Source organism: Pundamilia nyererei, unplaced genomic scaffold, assembly GCF_000239375.1.
Source record: "Pundamilia nyererei isolate P.nyererei 1_Seehausen unplaced genomic scaffold, PunNye1.0 scaffold00223, whole genome shotgun sequence".
Taxonomy (NCBI): Eukaryota; Metazoa; Chordata; class Actinopteri; order Cichliformes; family Cichlidae; genus Pundamilia; species Pundamilia nyererei.
In genome coordinates this window covers 879,519-895,653 of record NW_005187624.1, presented here as the reverse complement: position 1 = coordinate 895,653, position 16,135 = coordinate 879,519, and the positions used below count along the sequence as shown (strand labels likewise).

Sequence of the window (16,135 nt, the reverse complement as noted above, 5' to 3'; positions counted from 1 at the left end):
GTCTTACTTATCTTAAATTTGGGACGTATATTTATACTAATTATAAGCAATTTAAAAATCTATTAAAATGAGAAATGTAAATCAAATCTTTAAGTGAGCCTTTTGCAAAATAAAGGTGAACACATGTTTAAACGTGTAAATGTCTGTACTACCTGAGGGTTGACCAGCTGCTCTCGTTTTTTCACAAGGCCCCACGGAGCAATGCCCAACGCTACCACCTTGTTGAGGGAGACTGAAGATGCTGCAGCTGCATGATCTCTCACTGCCTGTCCGACACACCTGCCAACACCTTCACGCAGACCTGTAGTTAAGATCCATGCACCTGGGGGAAACAGGTAGATGGTAAATTTCCTGGTTCAACCTGTATACTAAGTAGCTTACTGTGCCATGCCACTAAATAATTCCGAAATGTTAAAAAGCTGTGTAAACTAACACCTGAATAATAATTAACAATAATTTGCAAATCTCATATCTCTATATGTGATACCATTAGCTAATATGTTGTCCATAACTGGGGTTATTTACATTTTGCACAACTTCATACCTATTATTTATTATTTATTTATTACTATCTGTTACATTTCTTTGAATAGGCTTAAAAATCAAACAAAAAATAATGTATTAAGCTGTGAAACTGTATCATATTATTTTTTATCATTTTCACTAAAAGACTGTCAGGGTCATGAGTCTGGTGACCCAGTGTTTACGTATTGTCCATTTAATTTTTTAATTTAATTCTTAGGTTTTGGTCCTTTGCCTTCCTTTGCCTTTAGTTTAACTTGTCTCCACATGTCATGTCACTCTTGTGGCCATGTTCCCAATGTCTCCCCAGTCACTGTGTTAAGTTTGGCTGGAGTCTGAGTTTCGGTCTGTGTGTTTATCTGTCAAAGAATTAAGAGCACTAGAAATACTAGAAAAACCAAAAAGATGCATAAAAAATGTTTTTATATGCAGCGTGTTTTAATGGCGAGTGTAAGTACAAAAGCAACATGTTTGCTTTCTCACTGCTACGCCCTGTCCTGGATCTTATCCAATAATCATGTTTACTTAGTGTGAGCCATGTAGCAACTTGCATATTTGTGTGAACAATTTTTTCATTGTTTCTTGTACTTGTTTTGAAAGAAGAGCAAGTGACAGGAGATCAGTATCACCATGTGCTACCTGCACTTGGTACAGTAGTCAAAGAGAAAATTGCCATTTCAGTACAAACATTAGGACCAGACAGTATGCTTTTTTTTAGAGCTTATAGTATAATCCATTAAGTAAACAATACTACTTCCATCCTGATGTCTTGAGTGGGAAACTGCTTTATTTACGATCACAGCATCTCCAGAGTCCTTAACAGCGATACCTGACATCCCAGGTGTGCTACAGGATGTATAATATCTTCTACAAAGATGACTGCAAGATGGGGTTTGGCCATCATTGATATGTGATTGCATTAAGATGACTTACATATCTCGATGCATGCTCAGTTATCCAGGTAAGGAAATGTTTCAGCTATATTTTCATAGATGAAAAACGTATGTCCAGGTGAACAGAATCTGCTTTTTTTCCTTTTACAGCTTTATAAATCTAGAAACTAAACAAAGTTAAGGCAAGGCATTCTTTTATACATTTTTTATATGGTAAAGGGAACCATCTGGAAATGACGATAGCATCTGCTAACCAACAATCAAATATTTCAGCAAACATCTCGCAGAAATTCCAAGCACACTGTAATCATTATAGATGAGGCACTGACAGAGTGACAGATGCATAAAGTTTTTACCTGTGCTTTGTGACGCTTTCACCAGTCCCTGTCTGAGAACCTCCCGTACCCAGGTCTTCACCTGTGTCCTGCTCTCTCCACCCACAACAGAAACAACCAGGTTTGGTCTAGGAAGACCCCATATTGACTGGGCTGTCAGTATGTTGTACACCACCGAAGGCTCAGTGCTCCATGACAGGCGCAGGAACTAAGATTAGACATTTGATGGATTAAAAGAAACAATTACATGTCAACAACACAAAGAGGCTTGGAAAGTAATGAATTGTGATCTAGTATCAAAGCTAAAATGATGCTTTGGTTGTTTCAACCTTTAAATTGTGATTAAAACTTTGAAAATGAAAATGACCCTTAACCCATTAGAGCCCAGACCAATTTTTACTGTCAGAAAAACTATGGGAGAGTCAGTGTTAAAGGTTTTACAGGAACTTTCCTCAATATGTTAAGGAGTGGCTTGTTCTTTACTCTGGTACTGACTTTGTTTGTTTAGTAGCAGGTTGAAGGTCAGGAAAACTCAAAGTACTGACTACCAGAGCTCCAGGTTTATCTGGATCTTTATTTAACCCACCTTTACATGAATTTTCCTTTAAAAACATTTTCACATTTTCCAAAACTCTAAGGCTGTAGAGATAAAGCATTATGGGACAAAATGAAAGCACCCACATGGCTGTGCCTCTTGCTGGCTCCTGCAAACTGCACCTCTCCAAAGGCATCAGTTGGTTGTTCAGAGGAGTGCTCCGCACTTTCCCAGTGCTTCAAAATTGCTGTGCTGAAATAATCTCCAACAGCCACAGAGGCATGGTCATCTCTCGCAGCCCCACACTGACAAAATTCACTACTACTGAGAGAGGTGGAGGGATACAAACATCACTATGAGAGTCAACTCAAATTACAAGCATGTCACTATCAAAAGGCAGAGGTCACAGTACCTGAAGGAATCTTCTACAAAGGTGCTGCACACTCTTTTTTTGATGGTTTTGGGGATCCAACTCTGAAAGGATTTTTAAAAAGTTGTTAAATAGTGATTGACTTATACGGATTTCTGAGCCTGGTTTAACAGTGAGCCTGTGTACGCACATATTCTGTAGTAGAATAATACAACCCACAAGTCAAACATTTTATTTTTTTCATTAAACTTTTAAATTGGCCTAGGTACTCATTGGTATTCATTTATAATCTGCTATTATGCAAGTGGAATGAAAGCTCGGTATGTGACCTCAGTACTGACATTTTTACAGTGTGTTGAGTGTTTGAAGCTCAGGTTTTTCGAAACACTGCAGTTCAAAACATTTACATCATGTTTGAGGTTCTGGTTGTATTTCAGCCAAGTGTTGACAGGTTGCTTACCTGCTGCTTCCAGGAATGTAAGCAAGTAATCCAAGGTGCCAGGATTTCCATTTGTATGAACCAGTGTCATTTGAGCTGAATCTTGTTATTATTAAATTATTGTTTTTAATACTACAGCTTCTATTTATAACAAGGGGCACAAGAGCCACTTGTATATAACAAAACAATACCTGGTTTCTCATTATTATTTTTGTTGATTATGAAGCTTAAGGAGAAAACCAGCAGAAATTGTCAGCTCTTACTCCCATCTTTTTGGGAGAAAAAAAAAAGCACGCAAGTTCATTTTCATTACACTTAGGGACTTAGAAATTAAACACCTTCTCCCTCTCCTTTATCTTTCCTGCTTGGCTTCTCATGTCTTGTCTAGTCTCTTCTATCTCAAACCCTCAAAGAGTCTCTCAGTCTCAGTGTTCTCTTAACCCTAAAGAAGAATTATGGATTTGATCAACTGGTCCTTTAATGCAATTGAGGCGAACCCAGGCTTCTCATCGAGAACCTGTGCTTTGTGACGCACCAAAGTCTTGAAAAGTTTGGTGGCATTTGAAATGAAGAACTCGATTTATACTGCAGAAGCTTGTCAGGGTCAACGAAAGGTTCGTAAGGATATCAAGATGCGAGTCTGGCTGTTTTTAGAAACTGAGGCAGAACTGGATTTAACCAAGACATCTGCAGACTGAGTTGCACTTCTCATCAAGAAGCCTGGGTTCAAGAGAGGCCGACTGTCCTGGAGGGACGTTCCCTGCCGGTTACACAATCGATGTCTGGCGGAACTGGCGCGTCGTGTGCCTGACGGGACTGTCAATCAAGGACATCGAACACATCTACCTATTCAGAAATATGATAACAGGGTTCTTGCTCATTGGAGCTGGCTCGGCCCTGGCTTATCGAAGATTAAAGAAAGCAGTTACGGCTGTTCAAATCCCCACAAGGCTGGCCGCTATAATCGAAGCGACGGGGAGGGCCTTGAATACTCAGACGGTGGTCTTAGAGAAGCTCACGGCTCTTCAACGGGAAATTGAGAGACCTGGTGACAAGTGACGGACATTAGACAACTGTAAAATTGGATGCAGTTGTTCATACTAATTCAAACATCCACCATCTTCATTTCATGCGGTTACCCCCACTGGTGCCAGCTGGAAGGCCCCAAGGCCGAGGTTAATGGAAATAACAAAATTCTCCTTGATAACAGGACTGTGTGTTTTTGGACTCTTTACCCTTATTCTTCAAGGCCACCTGTATCGACTGAAGGAATGCTGACTTTCACTTAACCGGGTGAAGGGATACCTTCTCTCAAGGGACGCACACGAATGCACACATATGCATGTACACTAACACAAACATACCGCCCCCCACCTCCAAACACCTCCGATGCATGTCTTTTATGTTGTGAGATGTGATGATTCATGCGCTATGTGCTGAATCATCACATCACATCAATCATAACGCTGTCGATGTTAACTCTCAGGAAGCTTATAATTCAACAAAAGTTAAATTCACTTCCAAACTTTGAATGGGGATGTGGTTTGTTTGTTTGTTAAGAAAAAAACAGCCTTAAATCTGGGTAGTTATAACAATAAATATAAACAATATTTTCTCACTATATAATGAATTCGAAATTGGTTTGTTGTGCATTACACTGAATTACTAAGCAACTAAAACAGTCTTAACTGAGGGAGAAAATGGTCTTTGCTGAAACACATCGTTCTTTACAGCTACTGATTGCTGTCTGTAACAATTTCTGCATTTTTCTCCCTTTATTTGTACAATTATTTCTCTAAAACATATGTCGATCAAAATTGTTGCTATACATGCTTCTGTGACAAGTGGCCATGTGGAGAATAGTGCAACCTGTGAGATTAGCAGGTGTGCGTGCAGAGATGAGTATGAGATTGTTTTGAAACCTTGTGCTTTAAAAGTTTCAGTGTTTCACAAACCTTTCCTTTGCCTATTACTAATGTGATCCCCACAGGCCTGCAAAATACCTCCGCAGCTAAATGAATGAGTGGAATGCAGCCATCTTTAATGTTATCAGTAAACAAGATTACATGCTAAATTGCATGCATGTAGTTATGATGCTATAGGTATACTAGTAGACATAAGTTGGGCTCTTATATTGTGCTTTCCATTTTTCTTTTGAGTAAACGTTATTGAATTGCTATAGAAACCTTTCAATGAACCGGTTTGTACTTAGTAAAGCTTCCTTTAAGGTCCACCAGTTAGACAAGTTTCTGAGACGTTTGTGGGTGGCTCACCATCGCCATTACTTGGAACATTTAGTGGAAATTCCAAGTATAACTTTTTTAAACATTCAGCTTTTTTTTCTTTTGGTTAGTTGCTTTCTCTTTTGTTTTGTTTTGTTTTTGCAAACATGCCATGACATCACAACAGCAGTTGAAGGATTTTAGTGAAAGCGGACCTACCTGGCTCTTCTCTGTTTGGCAGATATTGTCTGTGTTGTCGCCTCTATCTCCTTCCTCTATTCTTACTCCTTCTTCTTTTGCTCCTGTGTCATTCATGTTTCTCCTTCAGTTGTTCTCAGTAAGAAATGTGTGCAGAAGGACTAAAACTGTTGATTTCTGACGAGTTTCCACCTTGTCTCCTACTGCTGAACTCCATTCCCTGCCACTGTCGTCACTCTGCATGCACACAAAATAGGTGCAGCCAGCACACATGTAAAGGTGTGGTTTCACAGAGGAAGACAGTTCCTCCAAACTTTGAAAACAAGAAATTCCAGTCGAAAGCACTCAGACATGGAGTCTGAGCTGGTCTAGCGTTCATTGCAATACTTCCCCATCCTCTTACCTGGTCACTCCCATCTGATGTGGAAAAACTGAATACCTTTAATGACACATTTAGACACCACTGCAGCAGACAGACAGCTCAGCAGCTTTGAGCTAAGCTAAAAATACCACACATTTGCAACTCAGCCTGTTAGGTATGAGTCTCTGTGGTGTTAAATTTTAATGTAGGCAAATATATTTGTTTGAAACGCAAATTTCAGTCAAAAAAATATTATTAGAATAAGAATTTTTATTCAGCTGAAATTTAGTGCAATGTGTGCATGGGTTCCATTTGCTTAATCGTAACTTTTAAAAGAAAATTTGCAGCTGCTTCATGTCCCTGGTTAAATGATTTCAAAGGTTCATTATGAAAGTAGAACATGTATCAGGTTTTAAACCTGCAGGATTCCATTATTTATTTTCCTTATGGACTATACATTAAAAACACACACTTGATTCGCTTATATATTTATTGTATATCACATTTAAATATTGACACATAAAATAAAGGTTGGACTGATGTGGCTAAACATTTCATACAACTGCTTTCATCAACAATGTCGATATATTTAGTTGTCAGTAGCTGGAAACTATGTTGGGAATTCAGGAATACGGCAGATAGTAAACAGTGTCTTTAACACTATGACTAAATCAACTCAAACACACACACACACACACGCAGTTTCATTGCCTAATGTTAGACTTAAAGTAACCTTTTGTGACGTTTTTATTCTTATGTTTGCTTGTTGCTCCAAACACACCCCGTCCATATTCCTACTACCACTCCTTTTTTTTTCTAATTGCAGTCTGGGTTTTCTGTGACGACACACTCCATCCTGCCTTCCTTTTGGCCTGTTGTGTGGCCGGTCTCATCTGTAGCTATTGCTTAGGTGTGCTTACTTTGGATTCATCAGTTTGAGCCTTTCTGAGTCATTTAAGAAATTACCGAAACCTAATGGGCTGTGCCTTCTTCACACAGCATTTGATGTGCAATGACCAATAACTTTTTTAGAATAATATTCCTGATCCAATACTGAGACATGTGGGAGGATGATCCTTTTGATAAAGACTTCATGCTTGAGAAGATAATGAAAGGAGCAGAGAAAGAAGGATGGGAGTGGTACTTAACAATCAGGTTGTAAATGGTAAAAGAACTGATTTCTTACATAACAGTTTTCTGCTGTCCCATAGCACCCAAAGCGCTTTATAGCACATGTCACATTCACCCATTAATTTACATTCATATTCCGATGGATAAATTGACTGCCAAACTGTGAAACAGTCGCTTCCCCCAAACCTTCAGACTCCTGAACACTGTGACTGGACTGACACATACAATGATTCGCTCACACACGTCACTACCTCAAGCACTTATCTGCACAGTCTCATACACACACACATGCACACCTTCATACACCAAGTTATTTTTTGCACAACCCACTGTTATTGTTGTACTTTTCTGTTGCACTGTTTTGTCTGGACTTTCTTGTGTCTGTATCGTTCCATTCTGTCTGGCGTTGCACTGTTTTTTTTGTTGTTGCTTTTTTTGAAATTCTTGCACACTTACACTTTATGTAGTCCTGTTTTGTTTGTTTGTTATAAACTATATATGTAGCAACATGGTCTTGGAAGAATTTTGTCAAGTTTCTCTGTGTACTGTACCACTGGTTGAAATGATAATAAAGCTACTTGACTTGACTTGACTCAAGCTTAGTCAAGTGAAAATAATCAGTATGTGAATACTGATAGACTGGTTCTTTAGCTACATGTCTAAACACGCCTAAACATGGCAATGAGTAGGTTAACAGTGTTGGAAAGGTTACTTTTAAAATGTATTCCACTACAGATTACAGAATACATGCCTCAAAATGTATTTTGTAGCGTATTCTGTTATGTCCAAAGACATGCAGTTTGTGGGGATAGGTTAATTGGATAATCCAAATTGCCACTAGGTGTGAATGTGCGAGTGAATGTGAGTATGAATGGTTGGTGTTAGCCCTGTGACAGACTGGCGACCTGTCCAGGGTGTACCCCGCCTCTCGCCCTATGACAGCTGGGATTGGCACCAGCACCCCCCGCGACCCTGAAAAGTTTAAGCGGAAGCGAATGGATGGATGGATTCTGTTATGTTACTCAATGAGAGTAACGTATTCTGAATACTTTGGATTACTTAATACATTATCATGCTTTTTTACAACTACATGAATGTACTATTGCTGTGTGATTTATTTTACTATAACTGAAGGTTACTCACCATGCCAATACCAACTAGATTTTTAAATCTTAATATAAAATGAGTAACAGTAGGTGGACATTAGGTAAGGCTGCACTTTTTGCAGCGATCTCGTGTAGAAAACTATTCCACGCGTATATAAACCAGATCCACGGCTCCAAACCGTAGTAAAGGGACCTCTGGCTGCGGTGGTTATTATTATATTTACATGCTTTCAGCTCCCGTTTCTGCTCGGTGACAATTTGTACTTTTCGACTCTCCTTTTTTCTCCCTCCCCCATGCTCACACACACATAACGGGAGGAGCAGTCCCACACATTCTCCCTGCAGCTCGGACTACACTGCCCATGAGGCTACTTTCTTTAGGGCTATGCCTGTAACACTCTGCCTATTGCCTATTGAATATGCCTTCATATTAAATAAGTTTTTGAATAATAATTGTTTAAAATATTTCTTCACGTCACGGATGCAAGGAGGGGTGATATGGGCCACAAGATTGAGACACAGACATTAGAGTCTCTTAATGCGTGTTTTGTTTGGGTTTCCACCGGTGTGGAATTTCCAAAAATAGGGCATATTCTAACATATGCAACAGGGAAAGACCGCCGTGTAATCCCTTTATTCCAACAAAGTAACTGTATTCTGATTATCACCTTTTTAAACAGTGACTGTAAGGGACTACATCTACTCATATTTTGTATTTTAAATATGTAACGCTGGTACATGTATTCCGTTACCCCCCAACACTGTAGATTGATGAGCAGAATGTTGCTGACCAGGAGGTTTAGGACCAGCAAAAATCACTACCAGACAGTTACTATCCTGATTTATACGCAGCTCCTTGTTCAGTGTCACAAAACAGACATTAAAGGAGAAAGATAAGAAAGCTACATTCAGTTTTTTATTGCTGTGAAGATCTGATTTGAAAATGTAACAACAACATTTTTATGCCATTTGCATAAACATTTGTAACATCCATCTCTTGCGCAGGGATCTGTCCAGTGGCGGTCCTAGCCTCTTTGGCGCCCTGGGCGAACACTCCCTCTGGCACCTCGCACAACCCAGGATTCAAATCAGGAATACATAATGAGCTTGGATTGACAACATTATAAGTGAAATGTGCTCTATTTGGAAGCAGCAGGGCCCCCTCCCCTTTCAATGGGTTGTGTGTGAGACTTTAAATCATCAAACTGTAAATCTCCTCCCTGTGCCGCAAGCAATAGGCCTCCTCGCAAACGGAGGGCACCCTTACTCCCAGCAAATGGGCGATAGAAAGATCGGTGCCTATGTCATCCCCAGTATGCGCTAGCATGACATCGGGGCAGCATGAGTACGAGGAATTTTTTTATTTTTATTTTTTGCCGATGCCCGTGATGCCGCCAAAGATTTGCAAAAAAGTGATTCAGGTTTGGCTTGTAAGGGTGGAGCAGAGCCTGATTGACAACTCCATCCTTCGCCTGAACAAGAGGAGGAAGTTGTCATGTTGTTCACAGTATATCATTAAACATGTACCCCTGGTATATTGCCAACTGATGGTAACTTTCTCACCATATTTCCTACAATGACGATTTTGGCCCCAGCTGCTTGTGAATGGTAAACATGAGAATGAGGTAAAGGATAAAGTGTAATACAAGCAAAGAATTTCCCAGCCAAATTCATGTGACCAGCAAGACATCTGGAAACACAAGCACAGTAATGCTGAATCAATGGGGTAACAGCACCAAATGGTGGCAAACCTGTAAATAAACCTGTGACTTAAACCAGGCATTAAGAAAATATTTATGGCACATTATATCCAAACAAGTGCATTAAAACACAAACACAGCGCATTAAAAATGTTATGGTTTTGCAATGACAAAACATAATTTAACTATATGTGGCGGGCAGACCACGCCCGCCTGTTAAAACACAGGGACTTGGTGGGTGGTTGTGGTGTGGTGTATGTGCGGCTGGCAGCTTGTGAGCTGCAGCCGCGTGTAATAAAAATGGCTCAAAGCAACAACCTGTGATCCCGCCATGCTTTAGTCACACCACACTATAATATTTTGAAAATATTTGGAAAAATCCCCTATGTCTTGTTTTTTATTTCTTGTCTATACCTGCAGATTTGCCCTACACTGTAAAAAATGGCAGTGAAATTGACATAAAAACCATGTAAAATCCCTACAGAAATGTTTCAATCACAGTGAATTTTTGTAAACTATTAAACAGAATGTCTTTGTTATATTTACAACATCAATGTGTTATTATAATCAAATTTATTTGTTAAAACTACAAATAGTGGGAACAAAAACAGTGAAATACTTTAATACTCATAACAAAGAAAATTCTGTTAATTTGACATGCAAACATTGTAAAAACTATAGTTTTAGTCAGTTGTTTTTAAAAAATACACGAATTATATGTAAGTCACTTTACAAGTTTATACTGTAGGCCTGTAACAGACCTACTTTTAACATGAGTCATGAAATTATGCAAATTCAGGTATAGGGCTAATAAAATGTTTTCACAGAAAATGTCATTGTGAACCTGAGAGGTTACTTCTCTATATAAAGATATACAATTATAATGACATTATCGGTTTTTTAATCATTCAGGCTTTTTGCAGCCTATTGTAGAGTAACCTATAAGAAATTATTATTATCGATAGCCTAGCCTTCTGTTCAGTTATAATCCTTGTATTCTTTATGTTTCTTTTAATTGTAATGTGATACTTAGGCTACGTCCACACGTACACGGGTATTTTTGAAAACGGAGATTTTCCATTGTCGTTTTGAAAAATAATCCTGTCCACATGTAAAGGCAGAAATGAAGGAAAACGCTGCTAGGAACATGCCAAAGCAACAGGTGGCGATATATTCCTAACCGTGCAGAAATGTTGGCCAATCAGAAGTCTAGAAGCCTAAACAAAGCTGGGGCATAGAAGCAGAACCGAGTCGTATGTGTGGAGGGATAGTAACTGTGTGTGTATATGTAAGCATTTAAACACTACAGAGAGTACAATTAACAGTAATAGTATTGTAGAAATTCATTTCACCGTCACAGTGTGACGTCAAAAAATGCGCACACCTTTGACGCTGCGTTTTCTGCGTTTTTCTCATCCGTAAATGCAAAAACTGAGTTTTCAAAAATATCCACCCTGCTCGGAGTTTTTAGAAATCTCCGTTTTTAGTGACCGAAAACGCTGATTACGTGTGGACGAAAGGTGCAGACGCATAGAAAAAATCTGCGTTTTCAAAAATACCCAGGTACATGTGGACGTAGCCTTAGACTAGACTACTGTTTTTGGGTTAGGTTAGCAATAGTAATGTGTTAGTGATGGGTCGTTCCCGAACGAAATGGCTCTTAGAGCCGGTTCTTTGACGTGAACGACGCCGGCTCCTTATCCCGAGCTGTCACATGTTTTTTTTTTTCTTTCTCTCACCCTCTCTTACACTCTCTTACACTCAGTAGCACAGGAACTTCCTGTGCTACTGAGTGTAAGTACGTAAAAACTCCAAAACACGTAAAAACTCTGAAGCACGTACAAAACACAACAGAAGTGCTCCAGGATGCTAGGGCGCAGTGTTGTGCTTTTGTTACCTAGAGGCTACACAAGCCAGCAAGTACCAACGACCTGATTTGGTGTGTGGTAGTAACAGGTAAATGAAATTTTTTTTTAAATTATTTGAATATATGTGAGTGCTTGTGTATAAATACACAAACCATACACATATGCTTTCAGTTGTGTAATTTAAGTGATCTAGGTAGCTCTGTTTTGGAATTTGTACGTGCTTTGTCTCTAGGGGCCACCACATTTATATATAAAAACATATATAAATAAAACCACTTTTTTTAACATTAGTAATTCCTTTTGTGCATAATTTTATATTATTTTTAATAATAAATTAAAGCAACAAAACAACCTGAAGAGCCGGCTCTTTTTAGTGAGCCGAGCCGAAAGAGACGGAAATCCCCTCACTAACAGATAGCACAGACGTTAAGGCGGCGAAGCGTGATTGCGGGTGCCGCTCAGGTGCATCCGCCTCCCCTGCAGCGGCGCTGCAGACCACGCCCCGCCACACACATTAACCAGGTAAAATACATATTTAAGCAGAATTTTGCAAATATCTATTTTTCAGCAGCATAGTGCTTTTTTTTCAATTATTTTTTTAAAAGTCAGGTCAAGGCTCCAAAAGCCCAAAGGCGATATAAGGCTGGCACCTCACAACAGTTTTTCTTTGCTACATGGGTCATTTTAGTTCAGCTGGGTGTCTTTCCTTTTGTTATATTTCTTTAAGAGTTCAAAATGTGTTAATTACATAAATAAAAAGTAATTTTCTCTGTAGCACTTCATGGATTTAAGCAACACACCTTAGTTGTTTACACAAAGCATAAAGGTAAAAAAAAAAAACATATACAGTGTTATCTTCATTTTAGATGTCAAAAAGTATTTGCAGCTCCCAGTGTTTACTTTTGCGTGGAAGTCGCGTCCAAGTGGCTCTTTGGGTGTTAAAGGTTGCTGACCCTTGCCTTAGCTGGTCACTGGTATCTGATGTGGTAAAAGTGAATACCTTCAATGACACATTTAGACACCGCTATAGCAGACAGACAGCTAAACATGCTTTAACTTGTGTTCTCTAAATACTAATCAAGCTAAAAATAAAACACATTTAAAATGTGGGAAGGGAAGATTGGAAATTGGTCTATAACTAGTCAGCAAATCATTGCATACTGGTTTTATTTACATTTTACACACTTTATTGGAATTTGGGTTGTGTCATGTGCTGATAAGCAAAACCTGATAAGGTTTTCTTCTTCTTCACATTAACATAAATGTATATTAGGAGCTAATAGCTCATTTGTTTAGTACTAGGCTAGAAACAGAGGTAAACAGCTAGCCCGGCTGTGTCCAAAAGAACAAACCCTGTCCTGCAACTACTGTCATCAAATGATACGCCTGCAGCCAGGGTAGTTAATATTACTAACTAAATATTTAAAAATACTTGAACTAGAGGTTATTTTTTGTATTTCTAATAAGAATTCATTTATTAAGTATGAAAGCTTTATTTAAAAAAAAAACAATAATGCAGACACAAAAAGTATTATCATGCTGACATTGCACAGAGAAATGCTTTCCTTTGTACATATGGCAATAAATGCTTTGAATTTTAAATCATAATGTAATTCTTAATAGACATTATTACAGATTATGTAAGAATATGTTGATTTTAAATTCCAGAAGTGTCTTTAAAACAAAAGTAATGATGGTCATGTCATTTCCCAACTCAAATTACACACACACACGATAAATTTATTTTTCATTTCAGTGCTTATCAGTGAGGATCATGGTGGCGGACTGAACAGAAGTTGTCAAAAGGGAGCGTGCGCGATTCTTGTTTCTTTTCCTGATCTTGAATGAAGGCGTTATCCTTGATATAAAGTGTTACTGAATCAAGCTGAGCTGGAAGAGGAGGGTAGCACATCTGTATAAAACAACAGGTAGAATAAAAGAAGTGAGAGGGACAAATTTTAGCAAAAAATATACATTTTAAAATAAGGTCAAAGTAACTGAGTTCTGTACGAGAAAACAATATTTGCCTTTTAGTATGCAGGTTGTTTTGTAAGCATACTAATTTCACAAGTTCTGTGAAGTACCACGTAATGCAGGTGGGGGTCGAGGAGGTTTGAATGTGCTTCCTTGTGCTAAAGTATCCACAACCCAGCTGATGGCACTGGAGCAGTACTCGATCTGAAAAGAAGAACAAGAAGGTGTATCTGAGAAAAGAGTCAATGAGTCAAGACAACTTGAGAAAACCTATGAGAATATGTAATGCTTGTTTTTTGAGAAGTTTGTAAAACACTTTAGCTGACACACATGGAAAACTATTGCCTTTGTTCTTTGACAACAATTGTACTTTTTCCTTTTCTCAGTGAAAACTCACTCCACCATGCCTTCCTTTCGGCCTGTTATTTGGCAGATCTCACCTGTAGGCATTGGAGAAGCTGTTGTGACCTGTTTCCAAGCATGAAAGTGGCAAAACCTGGTCCCTGTGTGCCACTGGCAGTCAGTGTTTAGTTCCTAAATGGCTCTCCTCTCAAACATCATTGTTTTTGTTTTCTGCACTAAATGATATAATACACCATTTCTTTGTGTGTGCATTTATTTTTACAACTGATTGCACTAACTTGATTAGCTTAAGTTCTGCCTTTGCTTCTTTAATGTGACATTCTTCAATCCATAAAAGTACTTAGTACAGAATTATTTACAGTCACCTAAAATAACAACTTCACATAATCCAACCTAAAACTGACTTTTGGCTGTACAGTAGGTATTTTCCTACTTTCCTATTTTATTTTTAAACACCTCTTAATGTATTATGCCAACTGCCACCTGCTATGAAGTGCTTTAACCTTTATATAGAATAGTTTAACTCTGCAGACATGCTCTTTCACAGCAGCTCCACATATGTATCACGAATGACTCAAATGGTACAAAATGATAAGTTGGAGCTACGGTTTTACCTGATTCTCCAGAGACCGTAGCCTGTGTTCGAAGTCTCTGCTTTCACTCAGATGTTTAAGCACACCATCTACCCTATATAAACAAAGATACATTTACTTCAGAATGATGGAGTCACACAGTAATAAATAATGCTGCTACAGTGGAGGATGAAGGTGTGCTCACTTGGCAGACATCCGTTTGAGCCTTTCTGAGTCGCTGCTTTTCTGGATCTTGATTCGAGCAGTCAGGAAGTCTTCCTTCTGAATCGTTTCCCACATTGATAATCTGTTCGCTGCCTTTGCTTCCAAGTCTAACACTGATAGTACAGACCAAGGGTTGAAATGATTACCTTTCAACTCATTTTTCATGCTTTCGTCACTGCTAAACTGAGTTCAGTGAGCAAGTAATCAAAGAACCTATTATTGTAACCTGGCACTGCCATTTTTAGTGAGCAACTGAGTGATAACGAGGCAGGCACTGTTTAAGAAAAAAATCACACGTAGCAAAATGTGCTGAATAAAATTTAGAAGATATCAAATATCAAATTCAATCAGCTGTGGCTTTCTGACTCATTACTCATTAAACCTTTTACTTTAAAGTAATTAAGCAATAACTGTATTAAATGAATAACTTGATTTAATAGGAACCAAATCTCCTGACTCCAATACTGACCAAAGTGGTGGATCTTTACAGAGGGCACTTTGCGAATAACTCTCCTAATAAAGATGTTGATGTGTGAGAGGATAATGAAAGGAGGAGCCAAAGAAGGACGGGAGTGGTACTCAGCAATCAGGTTGTAACGCTGGAACTTCCAGTAGGTGTCACTGTGTTCCTGCACTTTAGAGAAAGTGAAGCTGTGTGGATACAAGCAGATCAGAGCCACTGAGTCAAACCATTCAGTATGTGAACGCACCTTCAGATATAATAAAAGACTTGTTCGTTACCTAAACATGGCAATAAGCAGGTTGATGAGCAGGATGTTGGTGACCAGGAGATATACGACTAGCAGAATCACTACCAGCCAGTTACTCTCATGATTTCTACACGGCTCTTCACCGCTCTCAATCAAAGTCACATTGTGTGTACAAGTGATATCCCAGTCCTTGCCCACTGCAATAAATTGGAAAGGTAAGAAATGTAAGAAATGGTTAAAATTATAATAACACTCAATTTCAAATTGCTGTGATGAAAGTAGGTTCCAGGAAACTGCAGCATTTTAAAAGAAATTTCAGCTTTAACACAGATTTTCTTATTTTTATGCCACTTGCACAAACACTTGTACCATCCATCTCTTCCACAGGGATCTGTCCAAAGATGTGCAAGTATGGCCTGTAGAAAACTCTCCGAAAAATGCGATTTGGGTTTGGATCATAGTTGTAGATCAGAGCCTGATTGGCAACTCCATACGCCATGACCCACACACCCAGGAAGAAGAGGAAGAAGAAGACATCCTTCATCTAAACAAGAGGAAATTGTGATCTTGTTTGCTTCATTATTTATTTTTTCATGTATGTATGTATATAT

At 38.7% G+C, this 16,135-nt stretch overlaps 1 protein-coding gene across 2 annotated transcripts in view; it reads right to left on the bottom strand.

The window, feature by feature from the left end:
* LOC102205023 (transient receptor potential cation channel subfamily M member 5-like) overlaps window positions 1-16,135 on the bottom strand; it is a 57,043-nt gene that overhangs the window by 22,878 nt on the left and 18,030 nt on the right. Inside the window, exons 1-5 of one of the 2 annotated variants that reach the window (XM_005748516.1) lie at window positions 5,536-5,743; window positions 2,698-2,759; window positions 2,432-2,609; window positions 1,772-1,958; window positions 153-322 (exon numbers count right to left, since the gene is read on the bottom strand). In XM_005748516.1, the coding sequence (XP_005748573.1) occupies window positions 153-322; window positions 1,772-1,958; window positions 2,432-2,609; window positions 2,698-2,759; window positions 5,536-5,631 (693 nt within the window). In that variant the 5' untranslated portion in view covers window positions 5,632-5,743. Of the gene's footprint in view, window positions 1-152; window positions 323-1,771; window positions 1,959-2,431; window positions 2,610-2,697; window positions 2,760-5,535; window positions 5,744-16,135 lie in introns of those variants that run through there. The other variant, XM_005748517.1, reaches the window with a different exon arrangement.